The sequence below is a fragment of the Punica granatum genome, chromosome 5 (genome assembly GCF_007655135.1).
Source record: "Punica granatum isolate Tunisia-2019 chromosome 5, ASM765513v2, whole genome shotgun sequence".
Classification (NCBI taxonomy): Eukaryota; Viridiplantae; Streptophyta; class Magnoliopsida; order Myrtales; family Lythraceae; genus Punica; species Punica granatum.
In genome coordinates, this window is record NC_045131.1 from 16,992,649 (window position 1) to 17,010,202 (window position 17,554).

The window sequence follows — 17,554 nt, forward strand, 5'->3', positions numbered from 1 at the left end:
GTTATCACATTATGGGGATGGAATAATGGCAGATTGGGATTACAATTTAAGTGTAAGGACAAAAATACCCTTAATATGTCTTCAAATTTTTAAATAAATGCCATTTTGATTGTTGCACCCATGGGTAATGGAGAGGGTGGCAGTGACGCCCCGATGCCGGCCACCACCACCTAGCCGAGGCCGCCAGTAGCCTAAGAAGTCATCGACGACTTTGATTGGGGCGATGGTTGCCGGAGTCGAGCCTCCACTGCCCGTAATTTATTAAAAATGCAAATAAAAAAAACAGAGACAGAGAGAGAGAGGAGATCGAGGCTGTGGTACCTTGATACCGAACACCACTACCATAATCAAGGTCGTCGGTCATCATAGAGGTCACCGACAACCTCGTTTGGGGTAGTGGTGGCCAATGTCAGTTCACCATAGCCTCGATCTCCTCTCCTCTCTGTCTCTCTCTCTTCTGCATTTTCGTCATATTCTTGGCTGTGGTGGCCCGACGTTGGTCACCACCACCCCAATTGAGTTTTTCGACGGTCTCTAAGGCTATGGACGACCATAACTGGGTGGTGATGGCCGGCGTCGGACCACCATTGGCCCTCCCAGAGCTCTTCACTGTTCGACTGCATCTTCTCTTTTTTTTTTTAATTCTAAAGTTATTTTCAGTTGAGAAATTATATACAAATATTTAATTACTTTGAAGCAATTAATATAGGATACCTTGGTCATTTGATGCTAATATCCTAATCCCAAGTCTTGGCATACTCCAAACGTTAGATTAGGACAATAACATAGATTTTTAAACCTCATCCCATCCCCGCTTCATCCCAATCCCTAAGCCGAAGATCAAAAGTAGCCTTAATAACAACTTATCTTGGGAGTGATGTGTCAACTTCCTCCATTGGTTGTAAAAATTTTCTTGATGTACCATGTTTTCTCGGGGAGCATTGACAGTTGGCTGAATTTAGTATATATACCAAACCAGGTGGTATTCAAAGAAATTGATGAATTCTCTCGCAAGGGTGAGTTGCTATAAGGTACAGGTAAAATAATCACTCAAAATTTACTACAAAAGCTAGAGTTGATGTGGTGAGGAAACTGAAATTAATTAACCAATTGTTTTTATTGTCAAACATAGATCGCATGATTAGCATCCATTCATTTATCTGTTGTGACCTAATTGATACTTTCTCATGTCACAATCTAGAGTTGCAAACGGAATTTCACAAAGTGTAGATCTAATGAGATGGGATTTCGAAAATCCTTATCCTATATTTGGACACTCTAAGATTAGGTTTGGGTTTGGTATAAGGCTCGATAAAAGTATTAAGGAAGTTATCCCATTAAGAAGTGGGATAATGGCAGATTAGCAGTATAATTCAAGTGAAAGGACAAAAGTACCCTTAATATGTCTTCAAATTTTCAAATTAATGTCATTTCGATTGTTGCAGTCATGGGTAACGGAGAGGGCCACCATATGCCAGCCAAAAGATATCCTTTTATGAGCCCGGCCGAGGTCATTAGTGACTTCTATTAGGGCGGTGGTGGCTGGCATCGAGCCACCACCGCCCGTAATTTATTGAAAACATAGGAGGAGAGAGAGAGAGAGAGAGAGAGAGAGAGAGAAGATCAAGGTTGTGGTGGCCTGACACCAGCCACCACTACCCCAATCAAGGTCGCTGGTCACCGACAACCTTGATTGGGGCTGTAGTGGCCGATGTCGAGTCACTACAGCCTCGATCTCCTCTCTCTTTCTCTCCATCTCATTTGCATTTTCGTCATATTTTAGGCAGTGGTGGCTTGACGCTGGCCGTCACCACCACTACCCCCAATCAAGGTTGACGGAGACCTCAGCTGGCGGTGATGGCAGGCGTGGGGCCACCATGGGCCCTCCCAGCGTTCTTCACTGTTCGACTGCATCTTCTCTATTTTTAATTTTTTAAAGTTATTTTCACTTGAGAAATTACAAACAAATATTACTTTTAAGCAATTAATATAGGGTACCTTGGTCATTTGATGCTAATATCCTAATCCCAAGTCTTGGCATATACTCCAAACATTAGATTGGGACATTAACATGGATTTTTAAATCCCATCCCAACCCAGTTTTATCTCAATCCCTAACCCAACGATCAAATGTAGTCTTAGTAACCACTTATACAGAGAGTGAAGTGTAAACTTCCTCCATTGGCTGTAAAAATTTTGTTGATGTACCATGTTTTCTCGGTGAGCATTGATGGTTGGCTGAATTTAGTTTTTATACCAAGACCAGGTGTTATTCAAAGAAATTGATGAATCTCTCGCAAGGGTGAGTTGTGATAAAGTACAGCTAAAATAATCACTCAAAATAAATTGTTTTTATTTTGAGTGTAGGAAGAGTTGATGTGGTGAGAAAAAAAATCATAAATTTACAATAATTAACCAATTGTTTTTACTGTTATGCATAGATAGCATGATTAGCATCCATTCATTTATCTGTTATAATCTAATTGGTACTTTCTCATGTCACAATCTAGAGCTGCAAATGGAATTTTGCAAAGGGTAGACTAATATACTCCGAATCGTAAGCGTCAGGGAAATTGTCTCTAATGTCTTGTGAGGACTAATGAAGATTCGCACCTGAAACAACAATTCGCAATTTTTTAGTTTTTTTTTATTGAGCCAGTAGAGCTTAATTTAATCAATTCTATATACAATTTGAATTTATATAAATACAATTTGTCAATAATTAGCGAATTATAGATTAAATAAAAACCGCTGACTAAAATCTACCTACCAACCGTAACAATTCTTTCTGTGGCACTTATAAGTAGCTTTCGTCTACTATGACAAGTGTGGAATAATGTGCGAAGATATGGTCGCAACTATCTTGTAAAAAGTTAGCGTGGAATGAATGCACAGAGGAGATGACGAATAGGGTTGGTCATGGTCATGACTATATCGGCCGGGTTAGCGATTTTCCACGCTGAGTGTCTCACTATACTGACTATAGAATATGAGAAATTGAAGCAGGAATGTTTGAAGCACGTGTCACGAAATTGTTTGTAGACAATTATTATTCATAACTATATCGCATTGTTCTTTTTCTACGAGAACACGGGATGTTGTCATTCTATTGGATGAAATTAATTTTCACTTAGATAATCGACTCGATGAGGTACTTTTCATAAGTTTCAAGTCCCTGCATCGCAGATAAAGTCTACCCATATGAAGCATCGTTTGCAACACCTTGTGCGTTTTTTGTTTTGGGTAAAACAATATAGCATATTTTGAATTATATGATTATGCACCTATCCAGTCATCTTTGAGTATAATATATGAAAACGTTAATTAAGTTATCGAGCGACAAGGCGCATAATACTTCAACCCAAAGAGGTAGCTAGCCCACAATCTTTTACCCCCTTTTACTCATTTTTGTATTATGCAGGAACAATTTTTTTGCTTTTTGGGTTATGCGTTTACGTGTTAAGGTTTTCATTCCGTTGAAAAGTCATCGGGTGGATCGACTTTATACGATAATAGTGTACATATAACCAACTTCGCTGTCTCGATCTTAAAATGAGGGTTGGTCGAGATTTCAGGATTTTCCCATTATTGAATTCGCGGGTTAAAACCAAGACAAATTGTTGATCATGTCCTCATTTGGCTCTGCCGCTCCGATCTGCCAAAGTCGAATGGCTATATATCGGGGCTTTCCTATATGTTCGAATGGAAGTGAGTTTGAGAGAAAGGATCAGAAGATCACACAGCTCGAATTCAATGTTCAACGAGCATGCAAAAGCAATAGCAAAGTTCATCCTTTAACTTCCCAGGTCATAATTTTTTTTTTTTTAGTAGGTAGAAGGGGTCAGGAGGTGACTAGCGTAACAACTCGACATAGCGTAACCATATAAGCCCAAACTCCGCCTCGAAATATCTTATTTGAGCTATAACTACATCAGGACACGAGGACATTAGCTCATCACTACGACCCCATTGAGGTATTAGAGGAACACTACCCATCCACAAGTCTGTAATCGGCTTACTACTACACGCAAGCGGGTTCAACAATAAATGGGAGGACCTTTCCCCTTATTTCCTCCCAAGTCTTCAAGGAGACTTAGGTGTGTTTGCTTTTTAAAAAATTTTCACGTCAACTCAACTTATTTTAAATTCAACAACACAATCATTACTTATTTTTAATTTTTAATTTTTTTAATCATTCATTTCAATTTTTAATATTAAATTCTCTCAACTATTCATTATTTTTTTCACAATTCAACAACACAATCATTACTTAATCATTACTTTATCTCAATTATTCATTATTTTTTCACACTTTTTCTCATAATTCAATAATACAATTATTATAAACCAATTAAAATCAAAACTCAACTCAACTCAACTCTAAATCCAAACGCACTCTTAAGCCCCGAGTTAGTACTTGAAATACTAGTGTCTCATCAATTTATCTTCACCTCATTGGTCTATTTCATAAAATCTTAGCATAAAAAATCTATTGACTATTCAACCCTAAGTTGGCACACACAGGTTAACCTGTTGAGCTTGGCGCAGTCAATACCAAACACCGGCGGCACCAGTTGTCGTCTCAGGTCCCACCTGAGGCCCTTGGCGTATATGTACTATGCACACAAGCCACATGCTGCTATGAGAATAAAGTTGGGTTCAAGCCCTTAGGCTCCGTTCAGCCGTCCAGACCCCGGCGTGGAGATCAACGGCTAGGTATGGGTAAATTAATGTCAAATCAAACATGCAAGCTCAGATCTTGTATGGACATGACCTTACGTGGCCCTGAAAATGTCAGATATGGCCCGTCAAAGCTCAGGCAATGACAAATTCTTGGGCTCCGTTCAGATAAAAGAATTGAGATAGAATTTCTGAAATCCTAAACTTTGTGTTTAGTGGTGACAGAGTAGCTGACTGCGTTCAGTTGGAAATAATTGTTAAAGAGCTAAACCTGATCAAGGCCTGAATTTAAGGTGGTTTAGGATTAATTTTTAGGGTGATGCTATCACAGTTGACCGCAACAAATAATCACTGTAGTTATTTTCTTTTCAATTATTAGATCGGATTATGATTGATTCATACGTGTGTTTAAATTCTTTGTATCTGAAGATTTACCCTTCAATCTTTAACTTTCGACATTTTTTACTACGCATCTTTGCAACGATGCTTGGTCGCGCCAGTGAACAGCTCAAACCCGATTCAATATTGAACTGGACGAAATATACAGATTCAATCAAAATAACTAACAATTTGATTTATCAAAAAAAAAAAGAAAATCAAATCAAATTATAAATTAAACAAATTTTGATTTCTCCGTACGTTCCCATCCACTATTTCAATTGATAAAATCAAATCAACCCCACCGATTCCTAAAATTCAATCTCTAAATGTTGATTGTTGATTTTTTTTTCCCCTATGGGATCATAGAACAAAGCAACTGCAAGAGATGCCGGATCACTTGGTAGCCTCCATAGCCAAAACCCAAATTATCACGCAACCCAATTCTAATTTCTTGATATCCACAGCAAACATGGCGGCTCCTCCAACCAATTCCAAGAGCACCAAAAATATCCAATGACAGAGGTGAAGAATTGCTTCGAATCAAGAAATTTATTGAGTCTTTTAAGGGTTTTTACGCCATATATTTCATAATTTTACCATTTTCTCAAATCTATCACATGCTTTAAAAACTATCTAAAAATACTAATGGCTTACATCTTGTTCCAAATCTATCACGTTGTCAATTTGTCCATCAATACGTAAGTAGGATCCGAACATATCCCATAATTTTAATTTTTTTTCTTATATCTATCATATGGTTTTAATTTTTTTCTCAAATTTATCTCTAGCAAAGGATCACAGTGGCAAGAATGGGCTCACTTACATTCCACATCAGCAACACCGTTAAAAGTTGACAAAGAAATTAATGCCGTGATAGATTTGGAACTAAATGTAAACCATGGGTCTTTCTGGGTAATTTTTAAACCATGAAACATATTTGAGAAACGGGTGATTCCATTAGATATCTAACGTAATAACCCATTTTTTTAACCTTGCGTAAATAAGCAAAAACAATACCATGGAGGTAAAGAATTGCTTCCAATTGGAAATTGGATGTCATTTTCGAAGGAATAACACAGTAATTTAGAACGGAAAATTGAACTGGAAGAATTGAAATTGGATATCAGGATATCCACAAATTTCGCTACTGATTGCATCGGGGAGCATTGCAAATTTGGGCAAGCACTGGGATTACTCTCACATGGAATGGTTGTTGACTTAATTTAGGTTTTTGTGGGTTGATTATAGTGGAAACGTACGAAGATATCAAAATTTGTTTAATTTGTAATTTGGTTTTTCTTTTCTTTGTTTCATAAATTAAATTGTTATTTATTTGATTGAATCGGTGTTGGTAGCTAAAATTATTGAAATAATAAATGAAATCAAAGAAAGTAAAGGATGGAGGTTGCAAACTTGTCTGCCTCAATTGAGATGAAAGGCTTATTGCAAAGTGTTTATGTATATACACACCTATAAGAGGACAAGCAGGAGGTGGTGTAAGTTGCATGAAGGTTGGTTTGTACATAATAAACATGTATGTATATCAGAAGACGTCAACGAGAGTTGAGAAGAATCCATTGACTCATGCAGCCGGGATTCAAACAAAATCTCAAGCTACACATATCTTGGGGGATCGAAGATTTGGGAAAATCAAATCAGATCAGTTGGCCGATAATATCCCTTTTACGGGATAAGATTTCTTGGTTACATATTGTTGAAAGAGAAAATCCGTATGATATTCTCGTCAACAGAAGATTTCACGCTCCATCTATAATTAGAGGATAGCAGAAGGAAGAGAGAGATTTTTGGAGTCCGAAGTTCTGTCAAAGAGGATTTGAAGATGGCATCGATGGGAGAAATGATCCCGAGGTGACGACCCTGCTGCAAGGAGAAATACCCGAGTGCAGCAATAGACTGGGTTACCATGGATTTATAATCCTATCTTCTTCATTTCTCATTTCTTCTACATATATCTATTTCATGGGTTTTTTTTTCCCCCTTAATTTTCACATGTATTCATCGCAGAAAAAATAATAAAATCTTAAAAGAAATTCCAAGCATGCATTTTTCCTTTCATATTCGTAGCGTTTTCTTTTAATCGAGGGATAAAATGGTGAGCTTCGAACCTAAAATAATAAACTCCTCAGTAAATTCGGTGGACTTGTTTGATGTGAATTTTTGGCGCATTTCCTATATATTTATTGTGCATCGGAATAAATAAAATTTCCGCATCAAACAATCGGGAGATTTCGTCCGATTTAATATCGAACCGGATTCGAGCCATTTACGAGCACAATCGGGCATTGTCAAGAAGATGAGTAGGTGAAAATATCGAAAGTCAAAGATTGAAAAATGAATCTTTAAGTTTAAAAAATTTGGACATATCTGCGGTCTAAATCAATCATAATCCGATCTAGTTGTTGAAAAGAAAACAACCACGTTGTTTTTGTTTTTCAAACAACCGTGATAAAATATCCCTTAACTTTTATGTACGATGACTTCAATACCCTCGATTTTGTCACCTTTTTACGAATCTCAGATGAGAGGAATGGAGTGGGGGCAGTGTTGGCATAACACCAGCCACCACTACCTTGACAAGCTCACCAACGCCCTTAGAGATCACAACTACCTCAACGAGCTCACCGACGGCCTCAAGGATCTCCGATGACTTAGTTGGGCCACTACCGTCCCTACCTCTTCTCTTTTTGATGAGAGAGAGGGCGTGACGAACCTACCACAATTGTGGTTCAATGCTAGCCACCACTGCTCCTATCTTAGAGCTCCTAAGTAAATTTTTCTTTTTTTAATTCCAGAATTATTCTTTTTTTTTAATATTCAAAAGATAATTTTTTCAAGGGTACGATTAGTCATTTCAAAAATTTTAAAACTTACCCCAATGCTAGTTGAAAAGTGCTCCAAAGAGTGAATAGAATTAGTTGGGATTCATTTAGGACATCCGCAATATGGTCTCTGATCCCGAATTCTGATGTCGACGTGGCAGAAAGAGAGATCGAGACAAAGAGTCACCGCAGTGGAGGGGTCATGATTTGGGAGGCGCGTCTCTTTTTCGTCCGACGAATCATGAGCCTGGCAGCCCTTGCTGCTGATGCACATGCAACGGCCTTACTAATTATTTTTTTAGAGACAAGCAAAAGAAAGGGCCTGCTTCTCCAGTCACATGGCATGCAACGGGCCACATAATTACCCTTCATTTTTCTTTTTAAAATTTTTTAAAATAAAAGTGTAGGAATCACAACAGAAACCCAAGTCGAGAGTCTCCGGTCTTTCTTTTTGGCCGATCTCCCTTTGGGTGATGCGGCGCTCATGTGGCACCATATGGACCCTCAATGGAGACCCAAAGAGAGACCTGCATTAGGGATGACCTTAATTATGGAGTAAGATTTTACTACATCCTACCATTAGGCACTCCTGCTGCCACCACCATTAGATTGAGGTCGCTATCCGACTCAAATTATGCAGGCGATCTTGATTGAGGGGTCGTTCGGCAAGAGCACTTAGTAGTGTAAACAAGCTGAGCCAAGTCAAGATATACTAGACTCAAGCTTGGCTCGTTTAGCAATTCGCAAGCTCGGGCTGGGCCACGAGCTCGCTTGAGCTTAAACCTTCAAACTTAGGCTCAGCTCGTTTAGGCTCGCCAACAACTAAAGGTCGACTCATGTAGACTCGTGAGCTCGAACACGTATAGGAAATTCGAGCTCGTTTAGGCTCATTATCAAAACAAAATCAATAATTCTAATATTACAACCCACACAACAAACATCATTAAAATATAATCTGTATCCAGCGATATTATTGTTATTATTATTGTTGTGGTGGTAGTGTAAACAAAAGGCTCATTTAAGCTCGCTAATTTCTCGAGCCAAATGTTATTGAGCTTGGCTCTGCTCATTTGACTAGCGAGCTAGAGCCGAGTTTCAGCTTATTAAGATTGAGCTTTCATTGAGACGAGTCCAAACCGTTCGCAAATTGTTTTATATTTTGAAACCAAACACCACCTCAATATCCATATGATTGACCGTCTCATCCAATATCCAATCTCAATCAATAATCATGTCCTAAAGTTTGTGCCATATGTTTATCAGAGGAATAATTAACAAGGAAGATCCATGTGAAAAATTAGGAGGCAAATAACTCATTTTTCAAGGGCAAAGCCTCATCACAACCAAGGCCCAAATAACAAACAGAGCCAAGAAAGCAATCGATCCTTCAAAACCATAATGGGACCTTACAGTGCAAAATACACAAAAGGTTTATCAAAAGTTGGCGAATGCCCCGATATAATCTCTAATGGTCCAAGAAGCAAAACTGCTTCTCCAGCACTAGCTTTCTGAATGGCATCTTTTATTCAAAATTCTTTTCCAGCTACTCGCTTTCTTGACAACAATATCATGGCCCACTCATACCTAATGCAAGAGTGCCAGGCATCAGAAAGCAGTTCACGAGAGGCAAGAGTAGGCAAGAGCCTTCTCCTCGCTCAGCTCCTCTGCTGTCAGGTCCATCTTCTTCCTTGACAGCTCATCGATAGGGAGCCCTGCACAAATTGGAACGATTTTTAATCAACCATATGAAGATATTATTACAGTAGCATCAAAAAAGCTTGGTTCACATTTCTGTATTGGGTAGTTGGAAAAGCTTCATTCACACTTCACATTAAACAGGCCCACATGATTGAATAATCACGAAACACTGTCAAAGTTAGATTGGAGGTCCAATGTTATATACCTTGAACAATCTTCCATTCTCCACCAGAGCAGGTAACAGGGAAGGAGTAGATAAGCCCAGCAGGAACATTGTAGGAGCCATCAGAGTAAACTCCCATGGAAACCCAGGTACCCTAAGAGTAAAGTTCACAATGAAGAGGCAAAATGGGTTAGAGGCAAATAAAAATTTATAATTATAGGCACAGATTAGGTCCACAGAGAGAAGGGAGCAGTGCAAACCAACCTCTGGTGTACCAAGGACCCAATCACGAATGTGGTCACATGCAGAACTAGCAGCGGATAATGCACTGGAGAGTTTCCGCGCTTTGATAATAGCAGCACCACGTTGTTGAACTGTGGTGATGAAACCTCCATTCAACCTTAATTTCATAAGTCTTTCCAATCAGAAAACAGATTACCCAAGGTGTAAGATTAATCAATGAGAAGCAGAGCAACTTGCCCTTACCATGCATCATCCTTGACAAGCTCACGAACAGGCTTTTCCCCAGCTGGGGTTTTAACAGTGGCATGGTTGACATCAGGATATTGAGAGGATGAATGGTTTCCCCATATGATGACGTTCTTGACATCAGAAACTTGGACATTCAATCTCTCAGAAATCTGACCCAAAGCCCTGTTGTGATCCAGTCTTGTCAAACAAGTAATGTTTTTCTCCGGGATGGATGGTGCAAATTCCTTCAAGATAAGTGCATTCGTGTTCGCAGGGTTAGCAACTACGAGGACCTGCAGTGAGAAATTAAGAAGGCTTAATAACAGCGTTAATAGCGATGATAAGCATGTCCAGCATATCTTTACATCAAGCTTATTGTCGAGACTCTTTTACAGAGATTGCACACTGATACATAATGGAAGTTTATCCTACATTATTTTATCTTCATCACAATCTACAGAATCAACATAAGTTTAGCTCGTGTCAACTCAAGGCATCATCAATCCACAGTTAAAATGATTATTTCTAAAGGCATTATCAATCCATAGTTGAAAGGATCCTCTACCCATATATTGCTTTCCTACGGACTTGGGAAAGTTAACACCATATACACGTGATCATTTTTTATTAGAGATTTAACTTAATGTGCCTGTGCCAAATCTCAATACTAGCAGTTTTAGCAGTCTTGTCAACTAGTTGCTATTTGGACTGAAGATCATGAAACCAGATTATGGCAGCAATTTTCTGATCCCTCATTTCGTGCATCACTTTTACACATTTGCATCAACAATTCCAACCAGAAATGATTCATATACTGACACATCTACAAACATAGTTCGTTTTCAGAAGACAATATTTATGTATTACCTTGCAGTTTGCAGCAGCATAATTTTCCAGAGCAGAGGCCTGAGACTTGTAAATAGAGACATTTTTGGACATCACATCCTTCCTTTCCATGCCCTCCTTCCTAGGGAAGCCCCCAACCATAACAGCAATATTAACACCAGTGCAAGCCTCAACAACGTCAGTGGTAGCAACAACACCTGTCACATGTGTCATATATTGCCAAAAGATGTTAAGTCCATTTCATTGCATTAGTCGATTCTGACAAATTAAAAACTTGAATCATATCTTAGACCACTGAAATTTGTTGTACATACCCTTAAGAAGGGGGAATGCAGCATCAATCAGTTCCATTCTGACACCATTGAGAGCCTCTGCTGCTGGTGGAATATCCAGCATATGCAGAATAACAGGCTGGTCAGGGCCCAGCATGATTCCCCTGGCAATCATCGGTACAAGGGCATATCCGATTTGTCCTGCAGACCAAGCAAAGTTAATCAGAAACCAAATTTAGACATTTTTTTTTTATGATCTAGTACAGTTCATGTTTCCACCAGTCGTTCCTTTGCAAAATAATCCGGTCCTTCCACTTTCACCAATGAAGCAGCACCTTCTAAGATCGAAATGGAAATCGCACATCCACTCACAGAAGAAAAACTGGTCAAACATCTTTGCGAAAAGAAAACATTTTGACACTAATACAACAGTAGACATCTCTGACTCAAGCGAAACCACTACTTCCCACAGCCATAAAGATCATTAACACAAGAACCATCGTCAGACGCGTTCAACTTCCTCGAGTATCACTCAGGGGGGAATCTGTACATATCACAGGATTACACGATACAAGCTACGAATGCACAAGAACACAGCGCAGATCCACATGAAAAAGGGCCTTCAAAATCCACTTTCAACCTAGACAAAGAAATAGAAACGATTTCCTACAATCGCAAGCACAGAGCAGCTCAACACACGATACACATGTTGAAGGGAAAATCAAAGTAGATCGGGCGCAAAGATTAAGGGTTCGGGAGGCAGATCCGGCACCTGCAGCGCCAGTGACGAGGACGCGAACTGGTTCCTTGGCCATTGGCGGAGATCGAGTACGATCGAGCTTAGATCGGATTGGAAATGTAGATTGTGAAAGCAGAAGAGACTGAGCTTCGAGGATGGAGTTGGGCGAAGGTGTGATATTTCTTCTCGTGAATGAAAGTGAGAATTGGGGTTTCCGAGACGAGACGATAACTGGTGGTGGTGGTGTGTCCAATGTCAAAGTCCAGCGCCGAAACGGCGTGTCGTTTTGGTAGTGGTGCTGCGATGTCGTTTTTGTGCGGGTGTACCTGTTGCCGAATATTCCACATAGATGCTCTGCATTCTTTTTTCTTTTTTCTTTTTTTCTTTTGCTTGTAAGGGAAATCGATAGGATTAGTACAAGAAAATATTAATATTGAATTTAATGAAAGAAGGAAAATAATTTCATTGCAAGAATTATATCTGCATTTCATTTTCTTATTTTTCGATTATAAAATAAATTCATGATACTAATATATGGAAATATCAAATTAAATAAAAGAATATGAATAAACTCACTATGAGAATTAAATTTAAATTTTTTTTATTTTCAGGTGATGATGAATATCACTGCAGTACAGTCCTTCTCCATGTTCTATTTCCTATTTTTACTGGCACGAGTAGATGCACTATATTTGAAATTAATATTATTATATTATTGTTGGTTGGGAAGATATTATTTATTATTATTATTATAAGTAGTAGTTAGTTAGGAAAGTAAAAGAGCATGGGTCACTCCTTAAGTTGACTTTCTACCGGAAAGTCCCGTGACTCCCTTCCCTTCAGAAACCATTACAACTGCTAATTGGCATATATAGGCACATCCTTCTTTGAGCCAGGCGATGAAAACTCCATATTGGGAAATTAGTATGAAAATAATGGACTTATAGATGATTGGATACTATATATCAAGTATGAGCTTGAGCTTTTAGATTAAACAAGACGCGACGTACCTACGCTACACACATAAACATACATAAGAAATACTAACTAAATAATTAAATATAGTTAAGTGGATGAATTACTTTAAGAAACTAATTTTAAAATGAAGGAATTAATCTTTGATGTACGAAATTTTCAATCAGAGGAATAAAATAAGAATAAATGAAGTATTAAATGTAAAATTAGCATAGAATAACTTGTTAGAAAATTGAAGAAAGAGAGAAAGGGGAGGAAAAAAAAACAGATTATGGGGGTGGAAAAGTGAAGTTCGCGGGTAGTCATTAGTATAAAATTTATCATTACAGCATCGATCTAATGGTCCTAATTTATTAAAATATTTACGACATGGGAGAAAAGAAATATAAATTCAATTACTTGTACGTTAAGTGAAAATTTATTAGTTATTTACAAAACTAAATTTTTGCATGCTTCCATATTCGCAGTCCATGACCTTATGGTCAATTATATAGTTAGTTTATCTCGATATACAATATAAATATATAAGTGCAAGTAGCTCAAAATACATTTAAATTTATCAATAATAAAACTTTCATCAATGTTAAAGATAATGCGTGACTATTTAAGTGGGTAGACCACCAACAGTGGACGTAGACGAGGTCTGAGCCCGAATAGACTCTGTAGGGCAACCCCTAACTAAATTAGGATGTCCCTGTTGGAAATGAATATATTATATATAGTCCACGGCAAGACCAGTGGCGGGATGGTCCGGAGAGGAGGGAGAAACATGGGGGACTGGTTTTGCCAGTTCCCATCAGTAAAATCTACCCTATCTCTATTTTTTTTTCTATTTTCTCTATTAATTATAATAAATGAAATAAATTGGTAAAAATTATGGAATACCTTAGGAACAATTTATCTAATCAATTTAAATGAAATATAAATGTAAAAAATATAAAAGGGATTAGTGGTAAAATAATATATAAATGTTAAATTGGATTCATCGAGTTATCACAAAAGGAATAGGGGTTATTCACATTTTTATGATTACTATGTTTCAATTTAAAATTATTTATTTGAAATAGATAATCATCACAAAATATACATAAGTTATTAGAAATTCTGATAACTGGGAGGTAGTTTGTAATAATTTAATAAAAATCACTAAATTTACTAAATTTATAAAATATTATAATAAGATTATCATAAGTAGTGAACGCTAGTTGTCACAAGATACATGTGTAACTTGTAAAACCTTGACAATTTATAACTAAATATATAGTAAAGCTATCAGAAGCTATATTAAGGCAGTTCTGACTAGTAATAACTAGTTATTACAAAATATATATAGTATATCATGCCTCGTGATAACAAAGTAAGCGTTGTAATCAGATTATGATGTGATAAGTAGTTATCATAAAAAAAAAAGTAAGGTTATCACTACTAGCAATAATTCAGTTCAATTAGTGATAGTTTGTTCAAAATGGGAAATTATCGCACTTGTAATAACCAGTTCTCATAACATATATAGATTTTAACCCCAAAGTGGGTTGGTTCAAGCATTTTGGCGTTTGTTCCCCTTAGCAAATGTTTCAAGTTCGAGTCTTGTGAATGGAGAAAATTTCACACTACGAGAGTTTACCCCTTACTGGGCGATCCAACTCAACTAGATTAGTCAGGACGTAATTGGACTTTCGGATATCAGAGTTCACAACAATAAAATATATAGATATTATCATGCCTTTGGATAACTAAGCTTAATTAGTGGTAAATTATTCAGAAAAGTAAATTACAACAAAATATACTGAGATTATCATAAAATGTATAAGGGTTATCTCAACTCGTAATAACTTAGTCTAATTTGAGGTAACTTGTTCAAAATAGGAGGTTACTGCAAAATGTATTGATGTTACTATAACTTGTGATAGCCAGCTTTTGCATAATTGATACAATTTTGGAAATTTAAATTGTACAAAACAATAATTCTTACAAAAAATTGAGGTTAGAAATGTAAACTACACAAACGTAAGGTTATAAATGCTACCAGTTATCACAATTATGGCAATAATTATTATTTGCATAATAATATACTATTGTCCTAAAAATTAAAATATAAGCTAGACAATCTCTCAATATCTCGTCTTCTACCTCAAGCCACAAAACAAAGAAGAAACTCTCCCTCAAAGCAGTATAGATCTCCACCAAGTCCACAATCCTCTCTCACAAAGAAGTTTCATCGATCAGTCTCGTCGTCCCCTTACTCGATTGCTTTGCGTCTATCTACCTCTCGTAAGTATGGCTCTCTTGCTTGCCTCGTTGGCTAGTTATTGCCACTCACTTCAAGTCGAACCTGAGCTGGTACAGTGTTGTCGCTACGTATCCAAGCCTCTGGTACTACTTGTCAAGCCCAGGCTGTGACTGCTCTATACCCACTCAGTCCATTTGCTCTTGCTCGAGTCCAAGCTGTTGTTGTGCTCTGCCCAAAGGACTCGACCTGCCCTTGCTCAAGCCCTTCATTGAACTACTGGCTCCCTCCCCTTCCAGTTTATCACTACAGCAAATATAACTTTATCGGACAGATTGGTCCTGGCAGTTTTTAAAAATTGCAGCCATAAAGAGTATATGTGGGCGGTTTAGTAAACCGCAACTCAAAAGAACCATCTTAATTCTCTTATGGATTCTTCACAAGTAAAAATTCTTGCATAACTTTTTTAGTTAATCGGATTTGTTGCAATTGCATATTGTAATGCTCTTGAGCTGCATTTTGTAGGTAGATAATGGGACTATAGAGAAGAAAGAGCATGTCAATGATGAAGCATGATCAGGGACCTTCAAATTTTTAAGCATGACCAAAGCATGTTTTTTAAAAAAAAAAATTTGCTCAGTGAGTTTTATTTTATTTTATTTTCTCAATCTATAAGTTAATTTACTAATTACTGGTCATGGGGAATTGAGAATTGCTCATGATGTGAATATTTTTTATGAACTTTGGTGGCGCATAGTTTATTTTGGGTTATGCTAACAATGGCTAGTTTGGTGGAATGATTAGGTACATAGTTTGGTGATGTTGCTTTTGTTGGCCGTGATGTTGGTTTTTGTTGGCCGTGATGTTAGTCTTTTGTTGTTTTAGGCATGATCAGGTACATAGTTTGCTAAAACTTGTAATTACAGCTGATATGCTAACAATGACTAGTTTATTTTGAAATATGTCATGTAACTACTCTTTATCATATATATGTATATATGTGATATTTTGGATTATGTCTTGTAACTATTTTATTTATTTATTTGAATAGTTTGGCCAAGACAACAATTAGTCAATTACAACAATTGCTTTTCTTTTTTTATTTTTGAGATAAATTACATATAAAATCATATGGTTTACTCATTTCCATGAATAAAATCAAACAATTTAAAATCATGTAATTTACTTTCCTATATCAAGCCAAACCTTCAATTTTTCGAAATTTAAGTGAGATTTGGGACATAAATAAAAATAATTATATAAGTAAGGTTAAACTGTAAACTAACATACATGTTTGGTTGGCACTGGTGACCAGATCGAAATTAAGTTTTGTCCTCCACCGGTAAGAACAAAAACAACTATCTCCAAATAGGGATGTACATGGGTATAAATGGATTTCACCCTTTCTAAACCCTAATGGGGTGTTGACAAGTTTTATCCAAAAGGTTACGAGAAGCGTTCAGAGATTTTTTTATCAAAACCTTGTTGTAGGGTTTGGGAAGGGTGTGGTATTTCCTAAAAACCGTCCCAAATCCTTAAGGTATAAAAATACTGAAATACCTTTAGTCATTTATTAGATGTACAAAATACCTATTCCAATTCAATTAGGGTCTGAGCTTCTTATCTTCTCGTTCTTCAACTTAATTATTTTGTTTTAATGAATTACTTTTATTTATTAAGGATTGAGCTTGAGGTTAGTATTTCCTTCTTCTTTTGTTGGACTAAGGAGCACCATCTTCATTTTTTATGTTATGGATGAAACTCGATATGATGAAACTCTTTCAGGAATTTTGTTAGTTTAGTTCATATGGTTTCTGAAATTCGTGTGACCAAATATATATTTTGTTGTTTCAAATCTATTTATGATAGTTAAGAGTTCATTAACATAAATGATGGGTTCTTGGTGGAAACACTTTAACTTAGTAGAAAGAATTTGGGAATTTTTATATAAATTCTTAACGGGATTGGAGGCCAATCCTCTCTGGATTTGGGAAGGTTCAGCCATCCCAGACCCTGTCCATGAACATCCCGATCTCCAAGGTCCTAGTCAAGGGCGAATTCCGCTCCGCAAACCATCTTTCTCACAATACTAGGGTACCTGAGTACTCGAGTACGGTAGTTGAATCCATCAAGAACATGGGCTTTGCATCATATGCAGTGATGGAGCCATGGCGGATGTTAACATATACAAGATTCCCGTCCAAATAGATCCCTTGTCTAATTAAGTCAATACTGTTATACACCCGCTAATGTTAAAATTTC

At 37.1% G+C, this 17,554-nt stretch overlaps 1 protein-coding gene across 1 annotated transcript; it reads right to left on the bottom strand.

Annotated features, from left to right (window-relative positions):
- Positions 1–9,172: 9,172 nt before the first annotated feature.
- On the bottom strand, positions 9,173–12,319 carry LOC116208570 (malate dehydrogenase). Its single transcript, XM_031542083.1, has 7 exons — positions 12,124–12,319; positions 11,394–11,552; positions 11,101–11,276; positions 10,249–10,526; positions 10,027–10,162; positions 9,805–9,916; positions 9,173–9,613 (listed from the first exon to the last, which is right to left on the bottom strand). Exons 1-7 carry the CDS (start codon positions 12,164–12,166, stop codon positions 9,519–9,521), a joined length of 999 nt encoding a protein of 332 aa, XP_031397943.1. The 5' UTR covers positions 12,167–12,319; the 3' UTR covers positions 9,173–9,518.
- Positions 12,320–17,554: the final 5,235 nt, after the last annotated feature.

What these genes read in the sequence shown, in the direction of transcription:
- LOC116208570 (XM_031542083.1), bottom strand. Translation starts at nt 12,166, where the DNA reads ATGGCCAAGGAACCAGTTCGCGTCCTCGTCACTGGCGCTGCAG. An exon ending in TGCATTCCCCCTTCTTAAGG is followed by an intron (nt 11,277 to 11,393) that starts GTATGTACAACA and finishes CACATGTGACAG; the next exon opens with GTGTTGTTGCTACCACTGAC. An exon ending in GGGTCCTTGGTACACCAGAG is followed by an intron (nt 9,917 to 10,026) that starts GTTGGTTTGCAC and finishes CTTTACTCTTAG; the next exon opens with GGTACCTGGGTTTCCATGGG.